The following is a 12,794-nucleotide window of genomic DNA, read 5'->3' as shown; positions in this document are numbered from 1 at the left end:
GCGCCCTCAAGTTTACATTATAACCTATAACTCCCTTCAAAATTGAGCTAGAGACTTGATTTTTGTTGCAAAATGATGAATATTGTTTAGGCTTCATTATACTATATCAATCTCAATAATTTTTTGAAGTAGTGAATCCAAAAATCCGAGCATTTGTAAATTTAGACAAAACCAATAAGAAGAGCAAGTTTTCCAATTTTCAACACAATTTTCAGATTTCAAAAACAATAGTTTTGAAGAAAGTTATCGATGAATTTGTAAAAATGAAGACGCGGTCGGTGCACGCGACAGCGCCGCTCCCCTTCTGTCGCGCGCGCCTACAACCACCTCCAGCCGACCGCGCCATTATTACAACTTGGCTCATAACTCTCTTCAAAATTGATCTAGAAACCTGATTTTTGTTGCAAACTGATCAGAATTTTTTGGACTTTATTCTTTTAAACTTCCAGATCGACTTATACTTCCCCATCATGTCCACCCTTCAATTCATTTTCTATATGGGATGGATGAAAGTCGCCGAAGCAATGCTGAATCCATTCGGAGAAGACGACGATGATTTTGAGTGTAACGCTTTAATCGACAGAAATATCACAATGGTCCTCATGATGGTTGATCAAGGATACGATCGTGCCCCAGATCTGAAGAGAGACGACTTCTGGGATGAGGAAGTCGAGCCATTGTATTCTGAAGAGACAGCGAAGATTCCAAATAACCCTCTGAAGGGATCAGTGTCTGAAGTGAAACTTCCGGAATACGTTCATGAGATTAAAATGGTGCCACATTGTGATGATACGTCGCCGCTGGTGCCTGGAGACGAGATGAGGAGGAGACGGGTTTCAGTTGTACCTGTCAAGTGAGCCGGATATCTTTGAATTCTTTGTAGTTTGAACCTTCAGACCATCCGACCAACAACACCATCACCACGGCCATCGAACTAGGACATCATTGGGCAATATTGAAATGTTCCGAAGTTTCAAGAACAAAATCGAGAGGTTGGTCAAAGTTGTAATTGCTATCAAAAAGAACTTTTAACGAAGTAGCATCCTTAAAACCCTTGACGCCTCCTCCTGACTATCAGAAGGAGGCGGCGGCAAGGGGTCTGCGATCTTTAAAGGCGTATATCTCAAAAACCAAAATAGCTATCTTAAAATTGTCAACTAACAAAATGTGTAACATTTTACGCTCTACAATTTATTTTTTATCATATTTTTGATAGCTTAACTGGTTTTCAAGATATAAGCGTTTTTCCAACCATACCTTTTCCAGATCATTCTCGAAGCCCCATCTACACGACGACTTGGGTCGAAAAACGTTCTCCCATGGAATGTTAGAAAACATGGAATTTGACCAATCACAGGGCAAAAGCGACGGTGGCTCACCGGCCAACAACAACTCCTTCACGAATTCAGCATTCGTGAATTCTGGAGAAGACATCTCTGCGAAACGCATCGACACGTCGTCCAGCCAACCGCAGTTGTCATCCGGAAAACGTGGAAGTGAGCATCAATTCCAACATCACGTTCTAGATGACGTCATCGAAGACGATGAATCTGATGAGAATCAGTTGACGTTGAGAAAGAAGACGTCAGTTTTTGAGCCGGCTATTACTCTAGTGGAGCGGTTTAATGAGACAACTGGACAGTTGGAAGTGAAGAAAATAGAGGAAGAAAAGGAAGAAGAGAAGAAGAAGGAAGAAGAGAACCCTTTAGAGACAATAAGGTAAGATTCTGGGACATTTTCTCTGAGCTCAATTATCACAATTCCTATAAGAGATATCAAAATTTTGTCAACTAGAAAAATGTCAAATAGATTATGACAAACATTTTATTAGTTGACCGCTTTTTGATATCTCTAACAGGAATCGAGATTAATTAATTTAAAGTTAGGACCTTTCTAATTTGATGGAATTTCGTTTCGTTGCAATCGACTTGCCGCAATGGCGGCGCCACCCCTCTCCCCTTTATATACGCAAACCGTTTTTTGAAAACTACCGTGCGGCGTGGCGGGCGCCAGTGCGCTCACACCCAACATTCCTTTAACCAAGTCTTCTTTTTACCAAAACCTGTTCCAGCCGCCCATCCCGAACCACCCGTCCATTCTTCATCGGCGTCGTTCGCTCGGAGTCCGAAGACCAGGGCCATCCACACCTCAGCCCGCCGACGACTAAATTTGAATAATAATGAATTATCGATTGACCTAGTTTTAACAAATTCATATCTACAATAATAAGTTTAGCTTTAACCACCAGACCCCTCAGATTTCTTTGTAATCCCCGAAAAAATTAACCCACAAAAGAATTTATTTTGTTTATCGATTCCCCTTTCTTGACAATTACATTGTGTGCTCAATTTCTTCAAAACACGATTTTTGTGCATTTTCTGTATAAAACTGGACAATTTTTCGAGAAAATTTTCATTGGATATTTCTGAAAATTTCAGAGTACATTGAACAAAACTAGAGACTCATTTTTGCAGTTGACATCTTTTCTCTAGCTCTACTGGTTATTGAGATATAGGCTTTCAACGGTTTTTTTGGCACCAAACTTTTTCGAGCGCTTGTAACTTTTTATTGGTAATAGATATCAAAACTTTGTAAACTACAAATATGTAAAGCACGAAATTTGACACATTTTTGTGGTTGACAACGTTTTTCTAGCTCTACTGGTTATTGAGATATAAAGCTTTGAAGTTAGCGCACCTTTTGCTGTCGACAGGAGGAGGGAAGAGAGTGGGGGAAAGGGGGAGACGCAGAGAAGCGGGAGCGGCGCACCGTCTGCGTCTGAGCGTGCGTTAACTTCAAAAGGCTATATCTCGAGAACCAGAAGTGCTATTGCAAAATGTTCAACTAATGAAATGTTTGAAATTTCAACAGCTTCAATTGAATAATTGAATATTTAAGCTTGTTTTTCTAGTTCTTGAGATATACTCAAAGAAAAGTGTTAAGCTTGAAAACGTTATATCTCAAAAACTAAAAGAGCTAGACAAAAGTTTTAAACTACAAAAATTTAGGAAATAACATTTTTCATATTTTGAAAATAAATAAAAAATTTGCTTGGACTGTTAGTTTCTGAGATAAAATGCTTCAAACTGAGCGTCTTGGGAAACGAGGCAACAAGATCGACAGGGAAATATGCTCAAAATTTATTATATTAAAAATGACTTAAAAAATCAATAAATCGATCGTCTCGCCTTCTCCTTGATCCACTTTTTGATCGCTGACGTCTCCATGGCTCTCACTTTCTTCACCTCCTCAGTGTCCTGTGGATGGGCACCGCGTAGATCATAATGATGGGCTCCTTGCTTCAAAATCACACTGATCACTGATCCCTGAACGCGGTCGGAATGATCGTAACCACCACCACTCCATGGATCCAGGTACCCATTGGAGAAAACGATATTGGAAGCGGATGGGAGGGAGGTGGCGCCGAATGCACGACCACCGGCTAATGGACGAAGTAGCGTTTTGTTGTAACCGATTTTGTAGAAGCTGAAAATAAACATATTGTAGTTTGTAAAATTTTAAATCGTATACTGTTTATTTGGTCAAAAAATGTTGAGCTCGCAAGAAGTTATGACGAAAAAAGTGCTTAGAATTCAAGTGAGCATATCTCGAAAAGTAAAAGAGCTACACATTTTTAATCAACTATGAAAATGTAAAGCACAAAATTTTATACATTTTTGTAATTGACAACTTTTTTGTAGCTTTCCTAGTTCTTGAGATAAAAAGCTTGGAAGTTAGCGCTCCCCTTGCGGCCGATAGGAGGAGGGGAGAGAGTGGGGGAAGGAAGAGACGCAGAGAAGTAGGAGCGGCGCGTCTCCCTCTGCACCAACTTCAAAACGCTATATCTCGAGAAATAGAAGAGCTATCAAAAATCTTCCAGATGCAAAAATATGTAAAATCTTGTGATCTACATTTTGATGGAAACATAGTTTTAGGATCTTCCATGGCTTCTGAGATATAACCGTTTTCTGTGAAAAACAAAAAACTCACGTCTGTTGGCAGTAGTCTCCATATTTCTCCGTAGTAAATGGGCAATCTTTCCAGAAGAAATCATTCGGGTATCCACTTCCACACAATGGCATCACCATCTCGGTACATGTCTGGAATGGCCAACCCAGCGGGTCTCCTAGTGCTTCATAAGCGCTATCACATTTTGCGGCGTTTGCACAGTGTGTCGTTTTGTCTCCGGTGAAATTATAGTATAAGTTCACGATATTATACAATTGCTCAGCGGATTCCTCTTGTGATTTTCCTGGCGCATTGGCATATTTGCATGCTTCTTTGACTGGCCATCCTGGGAGAGAGCTGAGGAACGAGGTGGGATATGGATAGTTGACCATTGCCATTGCTTCCATGGCTTCGCGAATGTATTGCTGGAATTTTACCTTTTAACATAGCTTTTCAAGGGTCTAACATTGATTTTAGGGGACAAAAGTTTAGAGCGGCCATAACTTTTCAGGCGGGAAAGATATCGAAATTTTGTAAACTACAAAAGTGTAAAACACAAAATTTTACACATTTTTGTAATTTATAACTTTTTTATAGCGTTTCTAGTTTTTGAGATATGGAGCTTTAAAGTTAGCGCACCTCTTGCGGCCGACATAAGGAAGGGAAAGAGTGGGGAAAGAGGGGAGACGCAGAGAAGGGGGAGCGGCGCGCCGTCTGCGTCTCGAGAGTGCGTCAACTTCAAAAGGCTATATCTAGAGATCTAGAAGAGCTATCAAAAAACTTTCGACTAATGAAATGTTTGAAATTTTATGAACTCTAGGATTTCATTTGAAACTTGGTTCTTGAGACATAGCGCGTAAAAGTCTGCGCGCCTTGGAGGACAGGTGTGTTTCTCAATTCAAACGCCTATATCTCATGGACCATTGAAGTTATCAAAATTGTGTTAACTATCAAAATGTGTAAAATTTAATGCTCTATTTTTTTTAGTTTGGATATTTTTAATAGCTGTTTTGGTTCTTACGATATAACGCGTTGAAACCAGATCAGCTTGCTGACGCCTCACTTGCCTCAACTTCAAATGCTTATATCTTAAAGACCATTCAAGTTATTAAAATTTTGCTAACTATTAAAATATGTTAAATGTTATGCTCACCTTTTAATATTAGGTTGGCAGGAAAGTAACTGTCCCTTGTTTTATTTGTGAATAATACAAAAGCATGATTAATCCAAGATTAGCAGTATGCACCGTCGTGGTCCACGACACGTTGGCAATGTTCAGATAACTTGTGGATACAATACCTTCAAAAGCCAGCTAGCCACGAATCAAAGTATTCATTTTTCCTGTTTTTCACATAAATGGTGCAAATTTTCGTATTCTCTAGATGAGGTTGTATCTCTCCGAATATTCAATAATCTGATAGAGCTCAGTCGGGACTATAAGTAGGTGAGGGAGAACGGTCCCAATGAAGCTGCTCAGGTCTGACTTGACTGCAGGTAAAAAATGAAAAAAACCTCATGTTCACGGAAAGTCACGCCTTACCTGAGCCGCTTTGGCTGGACGGTTCTCCTTTACCCCCGTTAAAGGTGGGGGGACAGGAGATTTTTCGTAGTTTTTTTGTAGCTAGAGTATGCATTCTACCGTGACGGTGTACAACGCTTAATGTCACTCTGCGTACAGCTGTCGTCCTCGCCTTTATGTATGCAATCGGGCGTGCGCTTTCTCTTTGTCCGCGTAGCTCAGTCGAGGGGCATCTTTGAACGGAATTTCGAGACCATTATTTTTTTCATGTCCCCCCACCTTTAAAGACTTGATTCAGCTCTATCAGATCATTAGTTATTCAAAAGTATACGACGTCATCTGGAGCTTAAGGACTTTAACACAATTGATGCCTGAAAAAATGGACTGGAGGGATACTTTGACTTGCCACTAGCTGGCTTTTAGAGGGATGGTACCCACAAGTTACCTGAACATTGCCAACATGTTGTGGATCACGACGGTGCATATTGCTAATTCTGGACTATTCTTGTGTTTGTGTTATTTACTAATAAAAAATGGACAGTTACTTTCCTGCCAACCTAAATAGTTGACATACTTTTGATAGCTTTTATGGTTCATGAGATATAACGCGTTGAAGTCGACATAACTTCCAACGCTTATATCTCAGCTCCCATTCAAGCTACCTCAAATCTTCCAACTATCAAAACATTAGAAATTTTTTCACCTTCAAAAATCCAATATCATCTTTGCTTTCCAATTTTGATTTCGGGTCTAATTTATACAAAACATTCAGGTATTGTCGTCCACTATCACTTTTCGCCAACTCATCCAACGCAATCCATCCTTTTTCGACAGCCTTCCGGTTGCATCCGGCATCCAAAAACGCGCGAGTTACGATCTAAAATGAAGGGTTGAAAATCGATAATTGATTAATTCCAACTTACAAAATCATAAACATCCTCTGGAATATTCGAGTCGGTGAACCAGAAAACCGGTGCCGACGCGGCGATGGCTCTGAAATCTTGCTTTGATTATTCCTCAAAACTAGAGTAGCTATCGAAACTTTTTAAATTTCAGTTAAAAGAGCATAAGATTTTGATCATTTCATTAGTTGAAAAATTTTTGATAGCTCTTCTAGTTCTCGAGACATAGCTCTTTGAAGTTAACGCACGCTCAGACGCAGACGGCGCGCCGCTCTCGCTTCTCGGCGTGTCCCCCTTTCCCGGGCTGTGTCCTATCCTCGTATCGGCCGCAAAGGGTGCGCTAACTTCAAAGCTCTATATCTCAAAAGCTAGGAAAGCTAGAAAAAAATTGTCAACAACGAAAATGTGTAAAATTTTAAAAGCTACATTTTGCAGTTAAAATTTATTAAGCTGGCGTTTTTGTTTCTTGAGTTACAATCGTTTTAAAAAAGCAATTTTTTGTTGAAAAATTCTATATCTCAAAAACCAAGAAAGCAATCAAAAAGTGGTCAACTACAAAAAAGTGGCTCATAAAATTTTACGTATTTCTAATTCAAATTTTTTTAGACTCACCCATCCACAATATGTGGATACTTGATACGGAACCAAGCCGACAACATTCCACCGTAGGATCCTCCGAAAGCGATCACTGCGGATGTTTGGGCTCCTTTGATCTTCTGAAAACTGTAAAAAGTTTATAAAATTAAATATGAAAAAGTGGTTAACCTCATTTCTGAAAAATTGAGCTGAAAGGGCGAAATCTGCCAAGGCTTGCTGAGAAGAGAGGTATCCAAGGTGGCGGATGTCGGTGTAGGATTGGTTTCTGCAACATTTAGAAGAATGTTTACATCAAATTGTAGATCATCAAATTTTACACATTTCGTTAGTTAAAAACTTTTGTCTAGCCATTTTGGTTCTTGAGTTATGCGCCTTTAAAGTTCCCTGTGGGTGCAAGCATTCTTTAAAGGCGCATATCTCAAAAACCAAAAGTCCTAGAAAAAAGTTGTCAACTACAAGCATGTAAAGCAGGAAATTTTACACATTTTAAACTATAAAACTCTATTAAAATATTTACTTTTTCAGAAGATACAACGCTTCTAAGTAATGATTTTCTAGATTTTTCAACATCAAAATGTAGATCATGAAATTTCACACATTTTTGCAATTGGAAGTTTTTCCCTAGCTCTTCTAGTTTTTGATATACAAGCCCTACACTCTACAAGCCGGCGAGAGACGCAGAGAAACAAGAGTGGCGCGCTGTCTGCGTCTCTTCCTTCTCTGCGCTCCCTCCTCTCTTCTCCGCGTCTCTCAGCTTTCAACGCTTATATCTCGGCTCCTATTATAGCTATGAAAAAATTTTCAACTAACAAAATGTGTAAAATTTTACGCTCTTCATTTTTGTAGTAGTCAAAAAACTGCATCTTTTTTAGTTTTCCAGATAAACTCACTTGAATGGCTGTGACTTTCCATAGAAGCGATGCTCGACAAAAACCACGGCTGCCTTCAATTCTGGGGCCAGATCCCACATGAGTCCGGTGTTTTCAGCAAATGACTCAAGAGATCCCTCATTTCCAGTGTAGAAAAGGATGGGACCGCCCGACTCGTAGTGGTCCGTGTTCAGGAAATACCTTGAAACGTTTTTGAACTAAACTTTTCGGAATTTTCAAAAATCTGGTACCTCAAATCAAATTCATAGTCATTGGTGAAGGAAAAATGATCGATTGGAACTTTCAAATAGCCTTCATCGTATTTGTATTTTCCCAATTTTTCGAAATATTGATTTTTCGACTTCCTGGTGATTGGATCCCGAAGACGTACGAAGCAACTGGTGTTGGCGAACAGAATCGCCAGCAAGATGAGAATTTTCATATTCTACAAAAATTCGGAATCTCAAAAATCATAAAAATATAAAAATCTTTTTAAAAATGTCCTGATGGGAAATTTGGGGGAAAATAGGTGGTGTCTCCTGACCCAGCACAACAACTGGTCATTTTTTTTATTTCTGTGAGAGATAGAGTAGATTGAGAGACGCAGAGAAATCAGAGATGACCCCCAAAGATTACACTGGATAAGATCTGGTGTTTTGTGTTTTTGCAGAGAGCCAACGATTTCTGTGTTGTTAACCTCTCAAAAACTGCTGAACAATATTTTAAAAAAACACTTTCGGAACCATATAGGATGCCTATAAACAATTGGAAAAAAAAAAGAAAATGGCATAGCGAGGAGTCGAACCCGGGAGTGTCAGATTGGTGGGCAAAAGTGCAAGCCACTAGACTACGTGTCCACATACGGATATGAGGTGAAAGCCGGATAAGAACGTGTGAAAAATGGAGAGTGGTGGGTGGTCGGCGGCGCGGCCATCGCCGACCTTGGTGGAGGCGCTGCTCCAGTGTAGCCTACTGGATAACAGGTTTGACTACCAATCTCGGGTCCCGGGTTCGACTCCCACCTTCGTTTATTTTCTTTTGATTTTATTGTAGACCATGGTAAGCATATTAAAATCTCATAGAAGTGACCAAATAAATGATTTATTGAAAAATAAGAGAGAAATTTGAGAAAATGAAGTTAGGAAACATTTTTTTGTATACAAAAATGCTTGAAAGATGTCTTGGGTCTTCTGAAACATAGAAAATGAAAACGAGAAGAATCAAGCGTTGCATAGAAGGGAAAGACAGGAAAGAGGGGGATGACCGAATTTTCAGAAAAAGTTAGGCCACGGGGGGACAAAACAGAACAAATGTCGACCTTTGTTTGGTTTACTATATCACTAGAGAAATGGAATGAAAAACCAGCTACTTTAAAGAAAACTCGGATGGTGTGGAGAAGCACAGGGATAGGATTACTACAGTATTTTAACGTTATCTCAAAAACTAGGAGAGATAGAAAAAAAGTTGTCAACTGCAAAAATGTAAAGCACAAAATTTTACACATTTTACTAATTGCAATTTTTTCCGATACCTCTCTTAGTTTTGGAGATACACAACTTTGAAGTTAGCGCACCCTTTGCGGCCGACAGAAAGGAAGAGGGAGTGGGGAAAAGGGGGAGACGCAGAGAAGCAAGAGCGGCGCGCTGTCTGCGTCTCCTTCTTAAGGCTAACTTCAAAGAGCTATGTCTCGAGAACCAGAAGAGCTATTGAAAATTTTCCAACTAATGAAAAGCTCGAAATTTTATCAGCTTCAATTGAAAAGTTGAAAATTCAAGCTAGCTCTTTTAGTTCTTGAGATACAATAAAAAGAAAAAAAAGTTATAAAATCAAAAAGGAAAAAAAGAAAAATGGATGATTTGTGATGACGTTTTCCATGGGATATATCACGATGACGGATTGCTGCAGAAGAAGAATGAAGTGACTTTTTACTTGCACGGGCTGTTTTGCAGGAATTTCTTCCATCTGGAACAAAGAGCAAAAAATAGGGACTAAATCTAAAAGCCACAGTTTGTAAATTTACCTTATTTCATGACGAATCTCCATTCTCTCGATATCAATGCATGCTAACTGAACGTAGGTCTCGTTCTTCTTGACCTCCGAGCCCAGACGAATCATTTGGCACTGGAAATTCTCAATAGAGCGAAATTACTGCAAATGAAATTTAAAATTACATCAATATCCACTCGTTTGTCATGCACATCGTGCAGCTCATTGAGCCAGATTCGAGTCTGCGTCTCCACGTTCTCGATTTCCTTTGATAACTTTTCAAGCTCCTCTTGTTGGTCTGAAAATTAGTTTGTTAACGGTTTTTATAATTATAAAATTGTAGAGCATATAATTTTACATATTTCGTTAGTTGTCAATTTTTTTGAAGCTATTCTGGTTCTCGAGTTATGCGCCTTTAAAGTTCCTCTACTCGCCTGTGGGGGTTAGCCTACTTTAAAGGTCCGTATCTCACGAACCAAAAAATATACAAAAAAGTTGTCAACTACAAAAATGTAGAGCATAAAATTTTTCACATTTTATTTGTTTGCAACTTTCTGATAACTGTTTTCGTTTTTGAGCTATATGCCTTTTAAGGTAGGGCGCACTTCTAGAGGTACGAGAATGGTGCAAGCGCCCCTTCTTTCTTTAAAGGTGGGGGGAAAGGAGATTTTACGGGGGATTTTTGGGGCCAGAGTATGCATTCTACCGCGTGGCTCAGTCGGTAGCGGCGCCGCACCTTCAATCATCGCCCTCACAAGTTCAACACCTTGAGGAGCATATTTAAACGGGATTTCGACAACATTATTTTTCTCATGTCCCCCCACCTTTAAAGGCTCGTATCTCAAAAACGAAGGCACCAACAAAAAAGTTGTTCACTACAAAAATGTAGAACACAAAACTATACAAATTTTCTTAGTTGACAATTTTTATCTAGTTATTTTGGTTCTAGAGCTATGCGCCTTTAAAGATCGCGCACCCCTTGCTGCTTTCTCCTGACTATCAGGAAGTCGACAAAGGGTGCGCAATCTTGAAAGGCACATCTCTCTAAAAGTAAGTTAGCTGTCAAAAAGTCATCTACAACAAAAATGTAGAACAAAACATTTCACACCTTTTGGTAGTTAAAATATTTTTCTAGCCATTTTGGTTTTTGAGTTATGCGCCTTTAAAGTTGGAGATGCCCTTCTTTGCGTCATCCATGGATGCGCCTACTTTAAAGGTGCATATCTCAAAAACCAAGGGACCTACAAAAACGTTGTAAACTACAAAAATGTAAAACATAATATTTTACGCATTTTGCGTTTTAAAAATATTTAAAAAATCCTATTTTTTCCAAAGGCCCGCCGCTCGAAAAGAAGATACCAAATTTTCAAAAATTTCATATAAAAATGTAGATGACAGCATTTTACACATTTTGCAATTGCAAGTTTTTTCTAGCTGTTCTAGTTCTTGAGATACAACCCTTACAACCCCAGGAGAGACGCAAAGAAGCGAGAATGGCGCGCTGTCTGCGTCTCCCCCTTTTCCCCCACTCTCTCCCTTCATCCCGTCGGCAGCAGGGGGTGCACTAACTTCCAAGCTCTATATCTCGAAAACTATAATAGCTATCAAAAACTTCTAACAAACAAAATGTGTAGAATTTTATGCTCTACAATCTCCAATTTTTAGATCTTGAATATCTCTTTTGGTTTTTGAGATATCGTTTTCCCCCCACCATTAGCTTTAGCTTCATCCAAAAGTCCGCGAATCTTCTTATGCTTCTCCTTCAATTCCGCACCGGTCGCCGTCAGAATCGACATTTGCGCCTCGTTCTGTTTCAGGTCCAACGAACATGCCTCGAGTTGTGCGCACAGTTTCTCGTGACGCACCCAGCCCTTCTTCATCTCCTCCTCACCCTCATTTGGCTGAAAATAGTGGGTTTAGAGCGCATGGACTACTGTAAACTATCTTACTTGTTTATAAATTGGCAGTGGCATTTGGTATATTGGGGCGGTGGCGGACCTATTGATGGTGCTTGTTACCTGGAAAGAATAAAATAGAGGGGAACAGGATAAGGAGAAGAAAAAAATTGACAAGAACAATCGGAAGTACTCAAAAAAGTCCAGCATGACAAGGAAATGTATAGAACTAGGTTATAGAGGGGACACCGGCAACAAAAGACGACATGGGGACAAGCCCAAAGGCGCCCGCCACGCCGCCCAGTGGTTTTACAAAAAGCGAGGGCGGATATAAAGGAGGGGTGATGGCCCCTGGCGCGGGCGCCCGGCAGGCGCGGGAGAGAATTTTTTTTAAAGAGACAAATCCTAAAAATGAAAAAAATAAGAAATGGAAAGACATATGTACATATCCGGAGATTATATAGTGATGGAGAAGGGTACAAGCAGGTACAAGGCGCGGCAATTATCGTGTTTTTGTGGTTTTGGGACACACATAATTACCATATAGATTACGTTTATTTTTATAGACATTTTATGGGATTATTGTGGACCAATTATAGGGGCCTTGAAAATCAAAAAACTAGGGATTTTTCAGAAAAATTGAAACCAGAAACAGAATGTTTGGAACAAAAATTAAAAATTAAAAATTAATTTTTTTAAATTAATTTTTTTAATTTGTAGTCCAAAAGTTAGGGAATTACAAAAAAACATTTAAACATTCAAGGACTCTTTAAAATTTGTACAGCTGCTTTTTGAACCCCATGGACCCCTAATGAGGGACCAGAAACAAAAAAATTCCTAAATTTTTTTGTTTCCTATTTTAATTCAATTTGGGATCTTCTACTCAGAGTAGTGGGCGTTTTTTAGTCATTCTCTATTGGCTTCTTCCCTCTTTTCTGGAACATTTTGAACCTGAAATTTTGGAAATTTCAATTTTTCGAAAATTTCCCAAAAATTCCAAATTTAAGCCCCCAAACTAAAAGATCCTAGTACAAACCAATTAGGGTCTCTATATACCAAAAAGACAACCAAAAAAAGC

General features: G+C 39.3%; 3 protein-coding genes across 3 annotated transcripts in view; 1 reads left to right on the top strand and 2 right to left on the bottom strand.

The window, feature by feature from the left end:
* Positions 1-2,177, top strand: part of CBG12260 — a gene marked incomplete at both ends in the record, with an annotated part of 4,986 nt that extends 2,809 nt beyond the window's left edge. Inside the window, 4 exons of the mRNA XM_045244534.1 lie at positions 637-853; positions 897-992; positions 1,267-1,719; positions 2,045-2,177. Coding sequence (XP_045094810.1) covers positions 637-853; positions 897-992; positions 1,267-1,719; positions 2,045-2,177 — 899 coding nt within the window. The remainder of the gene's footprint in view (positions 1-636; positions 854-896; positions 993-1,266; positions 1,720-2,044) is intronic.
* A 990-nt stretch (positions 2,178-3,167) lies between these two features.
* Positions 3,168-8,277, bottom strand: Cbr-pcp-5 (the record flags this gene model as incomplete). The annotated part of the gene is made up of 8 exons (XM_002642629.1): positions 3,168-3,486; positions 3,991-4,373; positions 6,171-6,344; positions 6,391-6,460; positions 6,982-7,085; positions 7,135-7,231; positions 7,857-8,036; positions 8,087-8,277. 8 exons carry the CDS (start codon positions 8,275-8,277, stop codon positions 3,168-3,170), a joined length of 1,518 nt encoding a protein of 505 aa, XP_002642675.1.
* A 1,483-nt stretch (positions 8,278-9,760) lies between these two features.
* Positions 9,761-11,794, bottom strand: CBG12258 (the record flags this gene model as incomplete). Its single annotated transcript, XM_045244532.1, has 5 exons — positions 9,761-9,797; positions 9,856-9,956; positions 10,007-10,110; positions 11,533-11,722; positions 11,771-11,794. 5 exons carry the CDS (start codon positions 11,792-11,794, stop codon positions 9,761-9,763), a joined length of 456 nt encoding a protein of 151 aa, XP_045094809.1.
* Positions 11,795-12,794: the final 1,000 nt, after the last annotated feature.

This window comes from Caenorhabditis briggsae (assembly GCF_000004555.2).
Source record: "Caenorhabditis briggsae complete genome, chrIII, whole genome shotgun sequence".
Classification (NCBI taxonomy): Eukaryota; Metazoa; Nematoda; class Chromadorea; order Rhabditida; family Rhabditidae; genus Caenorhabditis; species Caenorhabditis briggsae.
This window is presented reverse-complemented; position numbering and strand designations above follow the sequence as displayed.